This window comes from Rhinopithecus roxellana, chromosome 3, assembly GCF_007565055.1.
Source record: "Rhinopithecus roxellana isolate Shanxi Qingling chromosome 3, ASM756505v1, whole genome shotgun sequence".
Taxonomy (NCBI): domain Eukaryota; kingdom Metazoa; phylum Chordata; class Mammalia; order Primates; family Cercopithecidae; genus Rhinopithecus; species Rhinopithecus roxellana.
The window spans coordinates 109,674,307-109,695,046 of NC_044551.1; the positions used below are offsets into that span (position 1 = coordinate 109,674,307).

The window sequence follows — 20,740 nt, forward strand, 5'->3', positions numbered from 1 at the left end:
CAGTAATATTACCGTAACAAAAACACTTTCTGAGGTGTCTGAAGCAGAATTTATCACTGGCTCTGTGGTGCAATTTGGATGCCAATAAGGAGTAAGAGGCTATATTAGAGATAGACATAGTTCCTGCCCAAGAAATATCAAACACCAAACAGATGGAGCACAGGTAAACACGAAAGCACACCAAAAGGCCTTTATGACTAACATTCTCTTTATGAAATGCCAAAACCACACACCACAGACTTTAAAAATATATATTAGACAAGTAAAGACAACTTGGCTGAACACATCAAGGACATAGAACTGTGAAACAGTTTTTTCAGCTCCTTTCCTTCAGTTCTTGCCCTCAGTACCAGTATTACAGCAATAACACATCACTTGACAGGGAAGATGAGGAAAGTGATGGATGTTTGGTAAAGGAGTCATATGTAAAATTTTTGTGGGAGTGTTGGCAAACTCAGGCTTTTATTTTTTTTAAGCCTGAGCTTTATTTCAAGAAAAAACAAAACTCATACTAATTTGCATTCCTTTTGTTAGTAAAAATGATCCTATTGCAGTCATTTTTAAATGTGAGAGTACAGCAAGGCGGTTTCAAGGAGACTTCAGCAAAAGGGCCTTTGTCTTGGGGAGTACTAATAATGGGAGGGTAAGGGTTTTCACTTCCACTCAACAATGGAAAATTAACTGAGTCCGGTAGAACGTGCATGGTCAGAGGCAAGGAACGTGCATGGTCAGAGGCAAGGAACATGAAGAGATAGTGAATTGATGGTGATGGTTCCAAAAACTCTTTTGAATTAGAGATCACTTATTTCTGATTTTGAAGCTTAGAGGAAAGGTATCCTTCAAAGTTCATAAGAAATTTGGTACATAAGCTATTACTGTTGCTGACTATGAAAAATATAATACAATTCTTAATATTTAGTTCGTCAGTATTTTTTTATTTATAAATTGTGCTATATCTGCCCCATAAAGATTTAGCATCATTTTTATTACTCTAAATTTTTAGAGATTAAATAGCTTAATTTTTAGAGAGTAAAGATTTACCATCATTTTTATTACTCTAAACTGCCTGTAATCTCAGCTACTTGGGAAGCTGAGGCAGGGGGATTACTTGAACCAGGGAGGTAGAGGTTGAGTCAGCCAAGATCGCGCCATAGCATTCCAGCCTAGGGAGACTTCGTCTCGAAAAAAAAAAGAGATTAACAATTTTAATCGCTGAAAGTTTAGACGGGGTTTAAAGAATATTTGTGGGAGTCATTTAAAGCATACTGCTTGGGAGAAGAAGAGGGGTTGCTAGGCAAAATATAGGATGCTCAGTTTATTTGAATTGCAGTTACACCTGAATAATATTTTTTATATTGAAACAAAACTAAATAATTGTTAGTGTAAGTATACCCCAAATATTGCATAGGACATACTTTTAACTAAAACATTTTTGTTTATCCAAATTAACTGAGAGTACTTATACTCTTTACTACCTGATAATTCTATAGAAGATGTTACTGATTACTTACTCAGTGAATATATAAGATCTGATTTCTATATTACATTTGACCTTTAACTCTTAGAAATTTAGAATAACCCATATTCTGATATGTTTAAGAAAAAATCTTTTTCCACGAAAAATATTCTTAGCATACTTAAGTTCAGAGAATGACTATGAAATATTATATATGTGTTTGAAATGTGATAAAGAGTAATTTAAAGATTATTACTGAAAACAGGCTTTCAAATGCCACTTTCAAGTAAGGAAGGCTCAGAAATCAAATTGTTCTTAAAGAAGAGCATGGTTAAAACTATTTGTTCTCTTATGTTTTACTTAACCTCAAAGTTTTAACAACTGTTATGTTAACCATATGTATTCCTTTTTCCTTCCTAAATTATATGGCTGCCCTCCTTTTTTTTTTTTTCATCTGTCATTTTCATGGCTTTGGAGGGGAAGAACTGGAATTCTGAAAGCACTAAAAAAGAATAGTTTAATAATGGTGACAATCTCATCTCAAAGAAAGGCAAGACAGCAACCTTTCCTTTGTTTCTTTTTTCCTGCATTCACCAGAAATTGAACAAACATGTGCTGTATATAAACCTTATGCTGAGTGTTACAGAAGATACTAATTTGAATTTCACGTAAACCTGGCATTCAGACAGCTTACAGTTTAGTGAGGGATACCCAAAGGTGATCTAAATGCTGGGGCAGAGTGAAGTCTGACAGTAAGGGAAGTCAAGGAAAGAGGGAGAGGGAGAGTACTAAGGGAGTCTAAGGGGAGGCACAACTAATTCCAAGTGGGGTACACAGGAAAGACCTTGCAAAGTCTTGAAGGAAAAGTTAGATTTCACAAGAAGAAGGGCATTCCAAGCTGAATAAAGTCCATGACCCAGACACCACGCTGTGAAATGACAGAGTGTGATGATAAAGAGGCAAGGAGTGTGCGGTGACTAAAGTATATGGAGGACTGGAATGGAAAATGAGATTGAAATCATAGCCTGGAACCTTAAATGCCATACCAAGGAGCTTTGGCTTTAGCGACAGGCAGTGGAGGGTAGGAAGGTAGATGGTGGGAAGAAAAGGACCACAGGAGGGTAGAAGTGGGGAAAGACAAAGATAGCAAGATTGATAGGCGATACATATATAATAAATTGGTCATTTAATCATATTAGGTTAGTAATTACATGTACACAAGAAGTTTGGGAAGTGGAATTTTGCATCAATTTTGTATCTAAAGTTTCTGTTACTGCACATCGCTGGCATTTTCCTGGTAGATGCTTCTTGCCTATCTAGCTCTATCCTAGGTAAAACCCCAGGCAAGCTGAACTCCAAACTTGGGCTTCTTCCTCTCTTTAGTTAAAACAGTAGGGTTCAGCTGAGCATGGTGGCTTCATTAATAATATAATCCAGGATGCCACTGTTTATTTTTACTATATTAATATTTCTTGGTCACCTATGAGAAAAAGAATCTACATGTAGTCTCCGGCTTTTCTTTGAGAGACTGAGGAAAATGATATTGTGAGCAAGTAAGGTGCTGGGCTCTCAAATGGATGATGTGGGTTTCCATGTTTGAATGCGTGCAGGGGGAGAGGGTCCAAAGCCGAGAAGCCCATGTGGGAGGCTGTAATTGTTCTTTCAGTAGTGTGGGCATAGATGTAGATTTGATCTAATTAATTTTGTATCCTTTTGACAACTTGCTGAATTTATCTAAGGTCTTGATGAGATTATTGTGGAAAGGGTAGAAGGGAAAAAAAAGTTAAATGTCAGCCATGTAGAAAGCTGTTTCATCTCTCTGCCTGCCTGAATTTGCACACCAGTATTTGAATTTTCTTTTCTAGGGATACCACTAACCTTTTATTTTTTAACCTAACATTCATTTTCTCAAAAAATGAAGGACTTAAATTATGATTATGGAGGCTTGAACTTTTGCTTTTAAAACGCCAACTTAAACCTTAGGGTATTAAAAAAATCAATTCACCTTCTAGAGGTGCTTCTCACCTTTAATCTCTCGCCACTTTTTCAAGTTGCATCTACTTGACATGACACTTTACCCCCACCCTTTTCCCTCAGTCTCTTCCCATTCTCTCCCATCTTTTCGACAAAAACACACACAATGACAAAGTTTTCTGACAGCTTAATGGAACTTTCAAGGACTACGGGGACTAGGTTAAGTGTGATCTTATTAACAGAACATCTGGAGTAGTTAAAAATTTGCTCTTTAATTGGTTCAACGGCACCGTGTTCATCTAGATTTTGTTTTGTCCTAACAATAAAATTGTGAAGAATCAATTTGTAGTTTGCATTATGTGGAAAAGTGGGAAAATAATATTCGCTTTATCTCAGACCTTTCTTTCTGATAGCCTAATTTCATCAAGTTTTTTTTTTAAAAGGCTTGTTAGAAGTTTTACTTTGCAAACTTCACTGCTCCATAGGCAAACTAGTCCACAGAGGGCAAAACAGTGGAAATCAGGTAATTTCCTGAGAATAGGTTCTCTTTTCTTGTCATTATACATGAGAATGGCCTCAAACTACGTAGGGCTTGCTCAAACTAACTACATCACGCACACCATTATCCTGGAAAGACAGAGGATGAAAAAGCTGGGTTCATTTGCTGGTTCCAGGGAGACGTAAGTTATGCAAGTAATAGATAAACTCTTGCAAAGCCTATGGGCTGCTCTGAGGGACTGAAAGGAGCCATGTGAACCTCACCATATGTAAATCTCTTAGCACTTTAAATTGTGGAAACGCCCTGAAGTAAACTACTGAAATGCAGTTGGATGTATTAAAATATACTGGGTGCACAGTAGATGGGATCTTAATTGGTGTCAGAAAGCCAATTACAGGCAATGTGAAGGTTTGTCACCCTTAATTAATATTTCTTAAGCTCTTATAAGTCTGTAGCCTGACAACTATCTTTGTAAAGAGATTCATTTTTAATGGCGTAATAAAATTTTTTCTACTCCAATTATTTTCAAATTTCATATTTTTCAAAAGGATGCATTCCTTTTCAAAGAGATATCTGCAATTACTTTTTTTTTTTTACTGAAATCAGAGGCAGTCATGAACTGTATAGAAATAATGGAAGTTCGGTATAGTCAACCACTGACAATGCTTTATTAGGAAGGAAAATGGTGTAGAGAAATTTATAGGGCAGCAAACTGCATTATGCCTAACCTTTTGGACATATTAAAGCATGTCATTTCCAGTCTTACAGCCTCTTGTTATTCATAAATAATAGATAGCACTGGACAAAATCATCTGACATTTGTTAAGGTAATAAATATACCCTAAGTGCTGATGGGTCTTGCACTCCATGATTTAAAAGCACACAGCAGAAATTTAATGTAACTTAAAATGTCTTATGTAATTCTATGGATTTGCAGATTCAGTTGAACTCAGCAGATCAGTAAGCACAGAGCTCTGTTGAGTGAACTGTTGTGCTAGGCATCTTTTATTATTGTAAATCAGGACCTTACTTTGGGGAATGACACATGAACTCAAGTCCCTCTTTTCACCCCGGGAATATAAAGGAGAAGAACCTTCGTGAGTTTCTCTTCTTTTGTCTAGTCATGCAGAGATGAAGGTAAAGATTTTGGCATCCCCTAAACCATTCTCAAACGTTGCTTAATAGCTGTAAGTTGACATGAGGGAGTGAGTTTTGAGATGATATTAGATGCAGGCCTTTAAAGGAGGCCACTCTATCCAATGGTGGGCTCCATCAAGCATTCTGCTCCTTCTGCATTTGAGAACCAGTTATGCCTGGGCTGACCCAGTCTAGGACATATGTGAGCTGTGTGGTACCAGTCACTATCTCATGGCCACAGTTACAGACATGAGGAGTATCAGAAGTTCCCCTCCATGTTTTCATACCAGAGCAAATAGAGACCACAAGCATTTTTCAGCCGTTTTGCTGCAAGCAAATTGGGTTGATTCTTTTGCAGGAGTAGCAGCACAGTATTTTGCGCTATATGCCATGCTTTTGACAGATACCCAGGGAAAGTGTTAGGAATTTGATTGTCTTTCCAATAAAACAAGGTCGATTTCATATTCTTGATCAGAGCATGATAGCCATAGTAACGAAATTATCCAATGAGACCTATTAAAGACGTAGAACATACTTTGAACACCAAGGAATACTTAGTGCATTTATTTATTATTTATTTTACAGATTATTTTGAAAGTCTGGCTATACACTGCCTCAGTGGTGTCTGAGGTTGGACTTTAAAGCCAAACATTTAGATGTGTTTTCTGGAATATTATTTATGGCATTTCAGGACAGCATTTCTCAAGCTTTAGGGAACATAAGAATCATCTGGAGGCCTGGTTTCTGGGCCTAACCCAGAGATTCTAGTGCTGAAACTTTGGGCAGGACTTGAGGATTTGTGTCCCTAACTAGTTCCAGGTGATGTTAATGCTGAGTGGCACTGATTCAGGACATTTTCCACATTGCTGATGGGTTGTCTTATTTAAGTTCACTAGTCAAGCTTTTGTTGTAGTTTTAAATCCTTATTTTTCCACTCTCGGCTAACACAGTTGAACCCTACCAAAGTGTTGCCTTAAAATAGTCTAATCTTGGACCCTGTACAAGACAGGCAACTTGTCAAACATTCTAGAAACACTGTCCTTACATTATTAATTGAGCATTAACACATTTTCTGCACAATGCCAACTGCTTTGTGTTCGTTTATTCAACCTATTTCATCCTTCCAACAATGCTCATCTTATAGCCAACACTACTGGGGCCTGGAGACCGAGTGACATGCCCAAAGTCACACAGTTAGCTATTTGTAGAGCCAACATGCAAACTCAGGTCTTTATGAGCTCAAAGTTTATGTTCTTAACCAATAACACCCAGTCTCATCTTTAACTAGATCTCAAGAACTACATTTCTAGAAAATTCAAGTTGGAAGATTTAGCAGTATTGAACTAGACCTGTTTCTTCATATCTGTTTTATCTTTGTTTATAGAGAAAAATCAAAGCAAGTAATCAAATAATCCAAGCAAAGACTGGCCCAAATTTCACAATTTTTTAAGGAGGTCCACTTCTCCATTTTGTGGCTTTGATGCCTTATGAGAGAGTAAAGGAAGAAGATGGGACCAGGAAGTTGGAAAATAGAAATGCTTTGTCTGGTTTTAGAAATCACTTAGACATTGTGTTTCTAGTCTTATTTAAGAAAACTGATGAAAGAAAACTTCAAAAAGCAGGAAAATACTCCTTGCAGACTCCGCTAAAACTTTGCCAACATAAAAGAATCATTACCTTTACAGGGACAGTAACAGTTCTAACACATGAAACCACAAACCAACATTCCAGGGCATGGCTTTTAAAAATTATCTTATCATGACTCTCAGTCTAGACATCAGTCCGTGCTCTGGCTGTAGCACTCCCATTGGCAATGCCATTTCTAAAGCAGTAGAGCAGTGGAGGAACAGTGAACTGAGCGTTCCCAGCACACAGGGAAAAATGAAGCTGTTTCTTCTCTAAAAAAATGATATCGAATGAATTCCAGGCTCATTCTATTCCTGTGATGACATCCCAACGAAAAATGCATCACTTTTAAAGGTGATGGCAGTGGAAGTGGGTTCGTCTACAGTCAACCACACCAAGCATTATTTCAATATGTGAGTTTTAAAATAGCTTCTGAATTGAGGATATTAAATAGCGAGGCCAGGAAGCTACCTCTACTTTGGCATGGTCAGTCATTAACTTTATATATCTTGAAGACCATGGCGCCTCCTGGTACCTAATCTGTAGCCTGCCAGGAAACACACACACACACACGCACACGCACACACGCACACACACACACTCTTAAGGGAACAGGAAAGTTTGAGTTATAAACTCCAAGCCCATTTCCATGGCTGCTGGCATGTCAGTTTATTCCTAAGCCATCTGGTTCACATTATGCCGTAAGACAAGAAGAAGGCTGCTTCCTGCCCAGATAACCACAGAGAGTTCCCATTTCACTTTCAGTGTGGTCATCTCGATTGGCTGGGGTGTGGCTTTGAGAATAAATTGTCTCCAGTTAGGGTTTTTCCCCTGTTTGTTTTCTTCTCTTCTTAATAGGGATTACAGCGGGCCCTGTGTGGTTAGCGGGGTGATGCCTGGCTCGTGATTAGTTCATTCATTCATACTGTCTTGCAGGACCGTGAGCCTGGCATTTTGTTGCAATAAGATTTGCAAACAAGAAAAATTGGGCTGTTAGATTCCATTCACTCAAGTTGTTATGAGGATTTCAAGGAAATTGTAGGCTTGTCTTACTATAAAGCAGAATCAAGAATCTATTTTTAGGGGATCCTACTCCGGGGCTTTTCTTGGTGTTTTGCCATCTTTCTTAGCTCTCAGACCCAACACAAACCCTCTCTGGCTCAGTGATGGAGGAAATGTCCATCCTCCTTTTTGCCTTTGCATATTTCTCTAAAGGACACAGAGAGGCTTTGTTGTCTTTGTGGTCACCGGGTCCGCTTTACACAGATGCCTATTAATCACTTCACTATGGAGACAGACACATCCATCATATCACAGCAGCTCAGAAACAGGCCATCCAGTGAAAGGGGGTGAGAGGGGAAAGTGCACACTTAACCATTTCGAGGTAGGTTACTGGCTGCCTGGGTCTTACACACTTAGGGTGGTAATTGGGGTGGGAGTGAGTAGAGCTCCTCCTTTGTATTTAGCTTAATAGGTGTGATTGGTTTTACGTATTTTTGCTTGTCTCTTTTGCTTCACATTTTGATAGGACGGATAACATCTCCCAGCTGTTTGTGTAACGTACAGGGGATAAGTAGATTGAAAGCTTTAATTTTGAAACCAGTAATAATAAATGCAGGTAGACTAGCTGTGCTTTTGATGCGATGATACTGACTCTTTGAAGCCAAGAGTTTTTCGATAATGGATTCAATGTGGAACAGAGCAAGCTGAAAGTTAGCTTTCTCGGGCAAGAGAAACTGCAGATAAATTCACCAAGAACTTTCTTTCTATGAGTGGCAGATCTTCTAAACCTCTTTTTTAATCATTCAAGGCTGTCCACAGCCTTCCAAATGATGTTTCTAGCTCTTGCTCTTATATTTTCTCTACAAGTGCTCTCATTCATGTATGCATTCCTTTACTATTTATTTAAAAGATATTTACTGAGCACCTTTCTGCCTGAAGATTCAGTAATGAGTTTTAGCAGTTCAGGTGAGAAAAACAACTATCATACTAGTGATGATTTTAGGATAAAGGAAATGCAGAGCTCTGGGGACACTTGTAGAAGGAAGAACTTACCTGGCCTAAGGAGTCAGAGAAGGCTTCCCCATTTAAGCTGAGCCCTAAAGATAGGGTCTGATGAGTGGGAAAGTGAGTAGGGATATTCAGGCAGAGGGAACAGCCTGTATGAGAGCCATGAAGCAAGCTAGAGTATGGAAGGGTGGCTCATGCCTATAGCCTAAGAGACTAGAAGGGAGTTAGAGTATTTGCTATTACCACGGCCTTCCCTTTCCTTCCCTCCAAGCCTCAGTTCTTGTCGCTGTCTCCACTCCAGCTAAAATCCTATGCATCTTTAAGGCTTAGCTCAAATGCCATCTCCAATGTAAAGCTTTTGGCCACTGTTGAAGCAGAAGTGATATATCTCATGACATAGCCACACTTTGGATGGAGTTGTGTGCAAGCACTTGCCTTCTTCCCTGCTGGTTTATGCCTCATTCATTCTTGTCCTTCCCCGACACCTAGTGCAGTGCTTGGTAAATGTTTGCTGAAGGCAGCCACAAAGATGCTCGGAGCCAAAACCTTGTTATACTAGGAGAGTGATAATAAAGACACACCCCAACCCTAAGTTAGGGGAAAACATCATTTCTAAAGCAAAGTGTCTCAGAGCCTGGTGCTAGGTTCCCTTTGCACAGAATAGTATCCATGAGCAGGGCTACTAGAAAACATTTTTTAAAATAAGGAATGTAGTGTTTGATATTTCAAAATTTATTAACATGGTCATCACAGGAAAAGTCAGAATTGTACTGGGCTTCCTCTTGGTTTACAGTTTACAATTGTTCTTATTTTGAATCACATGTTGCAGGGCCTGGGGGCGGGGTCCTTCATAATCTTTTCATTGCTTTGGACTCTAAAGAACTTCAAATTGCCTCTCTGAGGCCTCCCTCCAGCATCTGAAAACTCTCACCTCAGGAAAAGAAAAAAAAAAACAAAAATCAAAAAACAGTGGAGATTCTATTCTTTCTCAGTTCTGCCAGTTTAAGACATGATTTCAGAGAAATTTCTAAGCCAGGGTGTGCCTTACTTCCTGCAGTAGGAAGGTGGAAAGAATAACCATTTAGTACCTTATGACTGGTGAGAAATAGCTGGTGGTTAATGAATCAATGCAAAGGAGTTTTCAAATACTGTTTTCATTACTGATGCCCCATTTTCAATTGGTGAGAGCAGAAGAGGATGCAGGGGTTGGAAGAGGAAAGAATTTCAAGACCCTAGGGTAGAGAAGCCAACTCTGATTGTTCTCTCTGCAGTGGGAGGATACCTGAGAAGGGAAGTATACCACCCTCCAAGGGCCCTTCACTTGCCCAGGGTTTCCACGCAACATCTGAAGCAAAGGATACTCAGCTCTAGCCTGTTGCCCTTTGCCCTTTGCCCTTTGCAGGGATGCATTTTTTTTTTCTCTAATTATTCAGTTCCACTAGAGCACTCAGTTGTTGCAAATAACCCATTTATCGTCATCAACTCTTTTGGATTTTTCCCAGAACTAATTTCATTTTTGAAATAGTTTCTCTTCTTATTGTTTTCAGCAAATTACTGAGCACCTTTATAGATTTATTTTTATTTGTCTGATAGATGTTACTATTAAAGTTCTTTTATACGATTGGATAGAATTTATTTCCATGACTTCAAAAGCAAGGGGGTAGTCACTCTAAAGATGACCCACTAAGTTTAGAAGTTCATTTAAAAATAGCTCTACAATGTATTGAAAGGCCATTTATTCAGCAATCACGTATTGAGTTACCCAACTAAGAACTCTGTGGATGGCAAGGGTTATATATGCAGAAAAAATGTGGTACTTGCCCAGGATTTGTACTCCACTGAGAATCCAACTATAATTGCCAACATTTTCCACTTTTGTTGTTTTAATTATTTCAAAGTTCAGTAACTATAGGCATCCTGAAACAGTATGTGTTCCCTTACATTGCTTCGAAATCTCGTATCACCTTTTTGCCTGCATTTAGAAGGCATGAAGTTTAGACCTGGAAGCACAGGTCTACTCCTCTCCAGTGGGAGACCAATAGCAAATGGAATCCAATGGAGCAGCTGCACCTATCACTTGGAAGCCCTGTGTGAGCCACTAACCCACCACTCCTCCTTTGTGGCTTCTTTTGAGCTTTAGATTTATCCAGCAAACTACAGCATTTAAGCTCTTTCCTATTTTTTATTTCCTTTGATTCTTGTAACAACCCAGTAAGGCAGTAAGATTAGATGTGTTCACCTCATGCTACAGATTAAAAAACTGAGGCCCAGAGATGTTAAACCACTTGCCAAAAGGTCGCTCAGCCAGTAAGTGGGAGCCTGCAATTCCAAGCCCACTGAGATCTTCTCTAGCTGCTTATATCACCACCACTGACAAGTCTGCTGTTTCCAAGCCTTCACAATGGCTATGCCACAAAGTTGACTTGATCATTTCTGTGAATGCTTCTTTGGCCTTTTTCATGATACAAGCAGAAAGCTTTAAGTTTGAAAGTCATTTCCAAAAATAACGTTTACCTTATCTTCTTCAACTGCACTTTCAACTTACTCTCTGATCTGTTTCTATCTTTGGACATTTCTGAATTTACACAAGCAGATGAGGAAAGCCCTGTGCCTCCCCATGGATAGATGAAGAGATGCAAAAATGTTTTTAAGGCCACTCTTTATATAACAAAATGAGACAGGGGAAAAAAATCTGTCTGAGATACCATTTTCCTGAAAGGTCAGATCCTACTTAACTTGTTAACAACCAAAAACCTGAACTCAAATATCATCCACTAAAAAAGAGTTCTTCCCAGTGAAAGAATAAGTAGCTTTCGTGAGTCCAAAATAGCCAAGGACCTTCAGACATGAAAGAAGAATGATATTTGGGAGCTACAAGTAAGGCTAAGAAGCAATGGATACATGTGAAAAATTTGCAATTCTCCCAGTGAAATCAATGAATTGCTCTAGCTTTACTCTTTCCACGTTCCTTTTAAACTGAGAGGGCAATTTAAATAATAGAATGCCAAAGTCAATTATAAATAGCTTCCTATTATAATAATACATTTATTGGGAATATCCAGTCCCCCTAAATTTGGTTGCCTGGAAGGGTTTCATGAAATACTCATTGCCATGAAAAACATACATAATACACCCCTACCCCATCACTGGGGTCTAGCCTGTGTTAAACTCCCACTGAAATCACCAAGTCAATGAGGGAAATTAAAACCCATTTTATCCACAGGTGTACATTTGTGTGCAATTATATGTAGGGGGTTAAAAATGATGCTCAGTAGAACCCCATACATAATCAAAATTGAAGAAAAATCAGTTGCTATTTTAGCATAATAAGGAAATGCAAATTTAAGAAAGAAAGAAAATTTTCATTAGCACACTAACTTGGTGAATAGGTATTAAAATATATTTGAATGCAGGACACCCCGCTGTTTGGGGAGCTTCACACATAAAAGGTGTGAGTTACAGCCAAATTTTCCGGCTGTTTTTTGCCTCTTAGTTTCTACCCCTTAAAAGCTGACGGAGATAAATCTGGAAATATTTGAAAAGCATCACATTTGGAAATTATTTGATATCTTACCATCTTGCACACTCTTTCCTTATGGTGAATTGCCTCGACTGCCTTTTATTACCGAGGGTATTTGTTGGATCACAGAATCTTTATTTCTTAAGAGATATTTGCTGCTTCTACTTAAGTCACAATCCTTTGTCACAGGACAATCATTTCCACAGCAACCAACTGTGATGTCACAACTGAAGGGAGGAGGACCCTTAGGAAGGAAAGAAAAAGAGAATGTACTTTTCAGGCTAAGGTTCCTGGGTTTTAGAACCATCACTTCAGAAATCAAAATATTTTAGCAGAAAAACCCCCACGACAAAGCTTCAAGGTCTCAGCTGTGACAAAGACAACATTTCAGTAGAAGTTTAAGGGTTGCGTGTTGTGGGTTTGGGAAGGGGTAGAGATTTTTATTTCATTTCATTCTAATTCTGTGCCACTTATACCTGCCAGTAAAATACATTAAACATATTCCAGAAAGAGTTGATTTAGTAGATGAAAAATGTGTCTCCCGAGACCCCAGAAGGTACATTTTCTGTCTTGCTATCATTTCCATAATAGGAACAATGTTTACATTTCCTCAGCCCATGCAGTGCCTCTAATGTATTCCTGTTCTTTCACTCTCCAGAGGCAGGAATTGAGGTATTTGAGATTTTATTTTTTAGTGACTGCATCAAGCACTTAAGATCTGACAATTGTGATGTGTATTCTCACTTGGCGTTAAAAAATAAAAGCTTCAGTGTTTGCATTTGATTAGAGTCGCTCAGCTGGGTGGCTGATTAGGCAGGAATAGCGAAAGCACCTTCCTTCAGAAACACTGAATCCTGGTTAATGTAGTGTAAGATTATGGACAGGTGTAGTCATGTAATTTTTATTAAATTGAAGAGATTAGCTTTGCTGAAAAATCTCACTGTGACAGCAAACTCTAGGTGCAATAATGGGACCTAACACTTAAACCCACTACAGGGCCCCAAACGGTCTTATTTCTAAATCTTCTTTCAGTTCCAATGAGAGAGCTTCATTCAAATATTCAGCATATTCACCTGAAATTGAGTTTGCACTGTTTTTTTGAGAGGTGATACAAAATCAGCACAAACATTTGTAGTCTGTGAACTTTAGCTTTATTCTCTCAGTGTAAATAGATTATGATACACACCGTCTTTCCGCTAGTTGCTTGAAAGGCAAACATACTTTTCCCCAGACAGAGGCTCGGGTGGCCACAAGGGGGTCATCGGAAAACATCCCACCTGGAAGCCTAGAGTGTTGTGTGATTTGTTCGTTTAACATGCATAAAATTGTTGCCTCTTCCTCCAGACTCAGGATAACTTGGTTATCCCAATTCTAGGAGGGGAAGATTAAAAAGCCATAAAGAGGGAAAGAAAGCTAAATAACTTTTGAAAGCCCAAATCTCCCATATTCCACGGAGTGAAGCAGAGTAGAAAGTGCAGGTACTGGAGAGAGTGAACAGCACTTTTCCTTCCTTCCCTCCTTCTTTCCTTCCTTCCTTCTTTCTTTCCTTCCTCCCTCCCTCCCTCCCTCCCTCCCTCCCTCACTCACTGGCTCCCTTCCTTCCTTTCTTTCTTTCTTTTTTGAGGTGGAGTCTCGCTCTGTCGCCCAGGCTGGAGTGCAGTGGTCTGATCTCTGCTCACTGCAACCTCTGCCTCCCAGGTTCAAGCAATTCTCTACCCTCAGCCTCCAGAGTACCTGGGATTACAAGCCCCTGCCACCACGCCTGGCTAATTTTTTTATTTTTGTTTTTATTTTTTGTATTTTTAGTAGAGACGGGGGTTTCACCATCTTGGCCAGGCTGCTCTTGAACTCCTGACCCCGTGATCCACCTGCCTTGGCCTCCCAAAGTGCTGGGATTACAGGCATGAGCCGCGGCAGCCGGCCTGAACAGCACTGTTTTAGACAACAAAGAAGGCTACAAATGGAGTCCATTTACATACTGCACACGAGGGGTTGGGGAGGATTAATGAGTCAATGTTTGGCAAGCTGAGCTTGGAAGACAAGTTGTGCCGAGGTGCTGTTGTCACTTACTACTGTTACTAATTAACAAGGTGAATGCTAAACAAAAACGGGGTGTGCTTTCATGTCTTCACGCCGTGTGCGATGTCTCTTGCAGGAGTGATTCGGGAAAGTTTCCTCAAAGGCCACGACCAGCTGGTTCCCGTCACCCTCTTGGCCATTGCAGTCATCCTGGCTTTCGTCATGGGCGCCGTCTTCTCGGGCATCACGGTCTACTGCGTCTGTGATCACCGGCGCAAAGACGTGGCCGTGGTGCAGCGCAAGGAGAAGGAGCTCAGCCACTCGCGCCGGGGCTCCATGAGCAGCGTCACCAAGCTCGGCGGCCTCTTCGGGGACACTCAATCCAAAGACCCGAAGCCGGAGGCCATCCTCACGCCGCTCATGCACAACGGCAAGCTCGCCACTCCGGGCAGCACGGCCAAGATGCTCATTAAAGCAGACCAGCACCACCTGGACCTGACCGCCCTCCCCACCCCCGAGTCCACTCCCACGCTGCAGCAGAAACGGAAGCCCAGCCGCGGCAGCCGCGAGTGGGAGAGGAACCAGAACCTCATCAATGCCTGCACAAAGGACTTGCCCCCCATGGGCTCCCCTGTGATTCCCACGGACCTGCCCCTGCGGGCCTCCCCCGGCCACATCCCCAGCGTGGTGGTCCTGCCCATCACGCAGCAGGGCTACCAGCATGAGTACGTGGAGCAACCCAAAGGGAGCGAGGTGGCCCAGATGGCGCTGGAGGACCAGGCAGCCACCTTGGAGTACAAGACCATCAAGGAACATCTCAGCAGCAAGAGCCCCGGCCATGGGGTGAACCTTGTGGAGAACCTGGACAGCCTGCCCCCCAAAGTTCCACAGCGGGAGGCCTCCCTGGGCCCCCCGGGAGCCTCCCTGTCTCAGACCGGCCTGAGCAAGCGGCTGGAAATGCACCACTCCTCCTCCTACGGGCTTGACTATAAGAGGAGCTACCCCACGAACTCGCTCACGAGAAGCCACCAGGCCACCACTCTCAAAAGAAACAATACTAACTCCTCCAATTCCTCTCACCTCTCCAGAAACCAGAGCTTTGGCAGGGGAGACAACCCGCCGCCCGCCCCGCAGAGGGTGGACTCCATCCAGGTGCACAGCTCCCAGCCATCTGGCCAGGCCGTGACTGTCTCCAGGCAGCCCAGCCTCAACGCCTGCAACTCACTGACCAGGTCGGGGCTGAAGCGCACGCCCTCGCTAAAGCCGGACGTGCCCCCCAAACCTTCCTTTGCTCCCCTTTCCACATCCATGAAGCCCAATGATGCGTGTACATAATCCCGGGGGAGGGGGTCAGGTGTCGAACCAGCAGGCAAGGCGAGGTGCCCGCTCCGCTCAGCAAGGTTCTCAACTGCCTCGAGTACCCACCAGACCAAGAGGGCCCGCGGCAGAGCCGAAGACGAGCCGAGGACGCTGGGTCCTCCTCTCCGGGACACAGGGGTACGCACGAAAATTGGGCCGCGTGGTTTGGTGAAGGTTTGCAACGGCGGGGACTCACCTGCATTCTCTTCCTTCACTCTTCCCCCACACCCTACAATAGGTCGGTCCCACAAAAGACTTCAGTTATCATCACAAACATGAGCCAAAAGCACATACTTACCCCATCCCCCATATACACACACACATGCACACAACACACACATACGCACAGAGGTGAACGGAAACTGAAACATTTTGTCCATAACTTAACGGGACGTGGCCACACTGGGTTTGCGTTCCAACCTGCAAAACACAAATACATTTTTTAAAATCATGAAAATTTAAAAAGACAAAAAAAAAAAAGAATTCATTGATAATTCTAACTCAGACTTTAACAATGGCAGAAGTTTACTATGCGCAAATACTGTGAAATGCCCGCCAGTGTTACAGCTTTCTGTTACAGCAGATCAATGCCATGTTGGGCAACTATGTCGTAGATTTCTGCTCCTCCTCTCTTTTAATGAAATAACGTGACCGTTAACGCAAGTAACTCTTTATTTATTGTTCACCCTGTTTTTCCTTAAAGAAAGGACTCTTCCAGATATCATCCTATGAACAGCTCTTCCGAAAGCCCACTGAAAGTTAAACTATTTAACATGAAAACCATTAACTGGAATAATTGAGTTTCTTTATTTTTACAATAAATTCACTGAGTAAATAAGTTGGAGCTGGAATTCTGAGCTTTGTGTTTGGACTGTCTGGTCTGTAGCTAAAGGAAAAAGTTAGGAGAGGAATATTTATTTAAATCTATCAGTTCATTTGCTGGTCATGTCTCTGGCCTATAAACATGCAAAAAAATTAATTCATGTCAAAGTCCTTCCAGATCCTAATTTCTAAAGCAATCAAGAGAGAAGCTTTTAGAATGGCACATCATATCCTATTGGTGCCAACATGGTTTTGTCCATGGTTCCGACTTTCTGTGAAGGCACCAGCTTGCAATACGCCATCTCATTTCACGTTGCATGTGAGACAGCAAACAAAATCCACAAACGGTGTGAACTAATTAATATGCTGGCTGCTACCTTGCATAAATTAATGATTTGCTCACACGGGTTCTTCGTGGGGTTACATCTGTGAATGGCCTGTTTTCCACATGTAAATTTGTGCCTTACACCTTGAGTTGTGTACACGTGTCAACTGTCGTTATGATCAACTTTTCCCCCTTTTGAAATAAGTGCAGATATTTATTTAACCCTCCCTTCCCCCCATCCCCCCTCCAGCCCTCTGAAATACTGGAGTCAAGCAGATGGAAGAATGCAGTGGTGACAGTTGTCATGCCGCAGCCTGAGAACACTGGGCAGCACCACACCCTCCAATTCACACTGCCTTCTAGTTGTGCCAACTCGAACCACCCTTTGGCTGTGCTGCCAAGCATGGACCCCAGTGTTGTGGGTGGCAAATCCCCTTTCATCCTCGAGAGCTCCCTTCTTGCCTTAGATTATTTCAATATGGTGATTAGCAAATAAGGATTTGCTAGCAGAAAAGGGAGTAGCGTCCCATTCCTCTTCTCTGCTGTGTCCACTGGCTAGAGAGCAGGCTGTGTGTGGCTGGGCAGACACCTGGGAGGAGTCCCCAAGCCATGTGCACAGCACACACATGCAGTGCACACAAAGAAATGACATGGAAATAGATGCAGGCAGGCTGGTCCCTGCTGTGATTAACGAGTAACTCCAAGTACAAGGCCGACCACAATGGATGCTGCAAAAACGTTGACTGGGGCAAAGGATTTTTTTTTTTATTTTTTATTTTGTTACTATTGTTTTTAGGGGATGGGAGGTGATGTGTGTTTTTCTCCCCTTGGTTTTCATTTGCTCAACACAAAAGGGACTTTTGTTTACTCTATCATGAACAAAGGAAGTGTCCATATACTGTAAACCATGAGCAGTGTTGTTGTTTTAAACAGTCATACAGTATATTTGGTGGTCTCTTTGTCTGTTTTTATTTCCAGTTGGATCTTCTGGATTTAGTTTTGTCTTTAAAAAGAATTCAAAAAAAGACTGACAATGACAGTTTTGAGTGAAAAAGTGGAGTCTCCATAATCAGTGTGGTTGCCTTCAGACCTAAGTACTTAGCTGAGGGTGAGAGCCCTTTGTTCCAAAAGTCCATTGCAGTTTTGCTGTTGTTTAGGGGTAGGTGGTGGTGGTGGTTGTTTTCACTTTTTTTTTTTGGGGGGGGGCTTTTGTAATGGAATCCATGTTCACATCCTGTAAACTCTGTCCCCTGAAACCCTGAAGTATTTTCTAGAAATTGAAATATTGTTTTCTTCCTTGAATTTTCTCTAGAAATATAGAAATTAGGAAGGCGATGGGTCTGTATCCCCCTGCCCCCTTCTTTCCCATGCTTGACTCCTGAGAGTACTGGCTGTGCAGCACCCATCATTGACGTGAGCGGCTGTCTTGTCTAGTATTTGTGGGCCTCACTGCCTCAACTGTTAAGGAGACCTGTGTCAAAACTTACATCCACATTCCTACGCCCCCACAACCCATCACTTCTGGTGTTAACCCTAAAATACCCACATGTATTGAGCTGGTCTTCTGCATTTAAGTATTTCTTCCCATTTGTTTTCCCCACTGTGTGTTGGGGGAGGGTCCATAAACCCGAGTGTGCCTTTGCTTTCCACCCTTGCTAGACACTGGTAGATGCAACAAATTCAGATTTGTATTTGTTGTAAAGTTGTAAAAATATTGTGATGTCACCAATTTTCCTTCCATCTCCACATCCCCTAACATCTCAGACTTTAGTCTGATTCACGACTTAATGTATGTTGTAAAAAAGGGAAAAAAAAAAAAAGAAAGAAAGAAAGGGAAAAAAGGAAAAAAGCAAGGAAAAGGCTCTTTATTACTTAAAAGTAATAAAACCTGACTGTTCTACATTATTTTTTGTGTCCTGAATGGTTTTATTTATCTCTTAATTTTTCCTTTTTAAGCTGCTCTCCCCACCCTTTGTGGGTGTGATTCTACTCTTTCTTCCATTTCTATCTGGCTTCCAAAGCGTACATAACTATAGAGTTTGATGTATTTGTTTGCACTGTCCACACCCAGCCACCCCCACACAAATTATTGACGGTTGCTCTGCTCAAACCTGGCCTGGAGCAGGATTTTCGCAGAAGCCACGGGTAATTAAAAGGCAGAGCACGCATTGGCTCCTTCTATTCATTTTATGCATTTTCTTTTTATGGGCTTGTTCATCATCAAACATTTATGGTAGGCTTGATAGTTTAAGAGATCAAGCTAGGATTTTAGTATGTAGGGTCCACTAAAAATAGATCCTTGCACAGATGTGACTTCAGTCTTTTTACATATTAATAAGGTGGAGGGGGCTGGATTTTACTCCTTGTTAGCATTTATCTTTTGTAACCCAGTAGACACAGTTGGAGGTATACTGGGACACAGCGCTTGATTCTTCTTTTGCAAAAGAGCATTATGAAATGCCTAGATCAGGTTTTCCTCTGGGGTGTTTTTAAAACAATTATTTTAATAAGTCTTCAGCTATAGTACTTTACTTTTGACCCTCTGACTTTTTTTTTTTTTTTTTTTTTTGAGGCGGAGTCTCGCTCTGTCGCCCGGACTGGAGTGCAGTGGCCGGATCTCAGCTCACTGCAAGCTCCGCCTCCCGGGTTTACGCCATTCTCCTGCCTCAGCCTCCTGAGTAGCTGGGACTACAGGCGCCGCCACCTCGCCCGGCTAGTTTTTTTGTATTTTTAGTACAGACGGGGTTTCACCGTGTTAGCCAGGATGGTCTCGATCTCCTGACCTCGTGATCCGCCCGTCTCGGCCTCCCAAAGTGCTGGGATTACAGGCTTGAGCCACCGCGCCCGGCCCCCTTTTTTTTTTTTTTTTTTTTGATGTTTTAAGTCAGTTGAGTGTGGGAAGCTGCAGGTTGAGGCCTCAGTTCATACCTATAGTGACCCAGTAACCTTTAAATTGCCATCTCCAATTGTGTTTCTTGAATTACATCCATAGCGCCTGGCTCTGTTAGGCACACAGTTAACTAGAATGTAGTTTCTACCTCCTCATTTGCAAAGAGACTGACATGGCCTTTGTAGTTGCCATTTGGAGGTAAGAACAAAGTACTGATGAAGCTCCCTAGACGTTAGGGTCACAATATTTGTGCTGGTTCTTAAAGAACGAGTTCTCTGAACAACTAGCCCAGGTAGAGGGGACATCCTTTGCAAAGGCACCAGGCGTGCTCTTTGGGAAGCAAAAGGTTCAGCAGGCCTTGTGCGGGGTCTGTGAGAGCTTAGCAGGCCAAGTCCAGGGAAGGGGGGTTGGAGGCAGGTCAGGGGGTCTGTGAGAGAGCTTAGCAGGCCAAGTCCAGGGAAGGGGGGTTGGAGGCAGGTCAGGGGGTCTGTGAGAGAGCTTAGCAGGCCAAGTCCAGGGAAGGGGGGTTGGAGGCAGGCCTTGTGCGGGGTCTGTGAGAGAGCTTAGCAGGCCAAGTCCAGGAAAGGGGGGTTGGAGGCAGGCCAGGAGGGACCTGGCTCCCATATGCTAGGATTTTAGCTGAAGCAGGAGTGCTCCCCTGCTTTGGAGTAAATAAAACAACAGACACTTGTGCTTGGGAAAGCTACTTGGCCATTATGTGGGAAGTGGATTGGCCCAGAGAGGGACGACAGGTCAGCTGGGCAGTTTGCCAGATGGCATGTCAAGTGTGTAAGAGCAACACAAGTGAAAACCCCACATCCAAGGTCAGATTCTTTAGGACACTCAGCTCTGTGACCGTCCCTTTTTGCCAGAAAGAACTTCCATGGTATGTAATTGGCAGGTTAGCTCTGCCCAGTTATACCCAAATGTCTTATCTAGAACTGACAGAATGACCAACATCTAGCATGACCCTTTCATTTTAAAAATGGGGGAAGCTTTCCAAGGTTGAGGCGGGTGGATCACGAGGTCAGGAGATTGAGATCATCCTGGCCAACATGGTGAAACCCCACATCTACTAAAATGCAAAAAATTAGCCAGGCGTG

The 20,740-nt window shown here is 42.0% G+C and overlaps 1 protein-coding gene and 1 pseudogene across 3 annotated transcripts in view; both read left to right on the forward strand.

Annotated features, from left to right (window-relative positions):
- SEMA6A (semaphorin 6A) overlaps positions 1-18,652 on the forward strand; it is a 132,829-nt gene extending 114,177 nt beyond the window's left edge. Inside the window, exon 19 of one of the 2 annotated variants that reach the window (XM_010379538.2) lies at positions 14,378-18,647. In XM_010379538.2, the coding sequence (XP_010377840.1) occupies positions 14,378-15,576 (1,199 nt within the window). In that variant the 3' untranslated portion in view covers positions 15,577-18,647. Of the gene's footprint in view, positions 1-14,377 lie in introns of both variants that reach the window. The other variant, XM_010379537.2, reaches the window with a different exon arrangement.
- LOC115896486 lies at positions 17,024-18,652 on the forward strand (annotated as a pseudogene). Its single transcript, XR_004056368.1, has one exon. The product of XR_004056368.1 is annotated as an uncharacterized LOC115896486 (transcript).
- Positions 18,653-20,740: the final 2,088 nt, after the last annotated feature.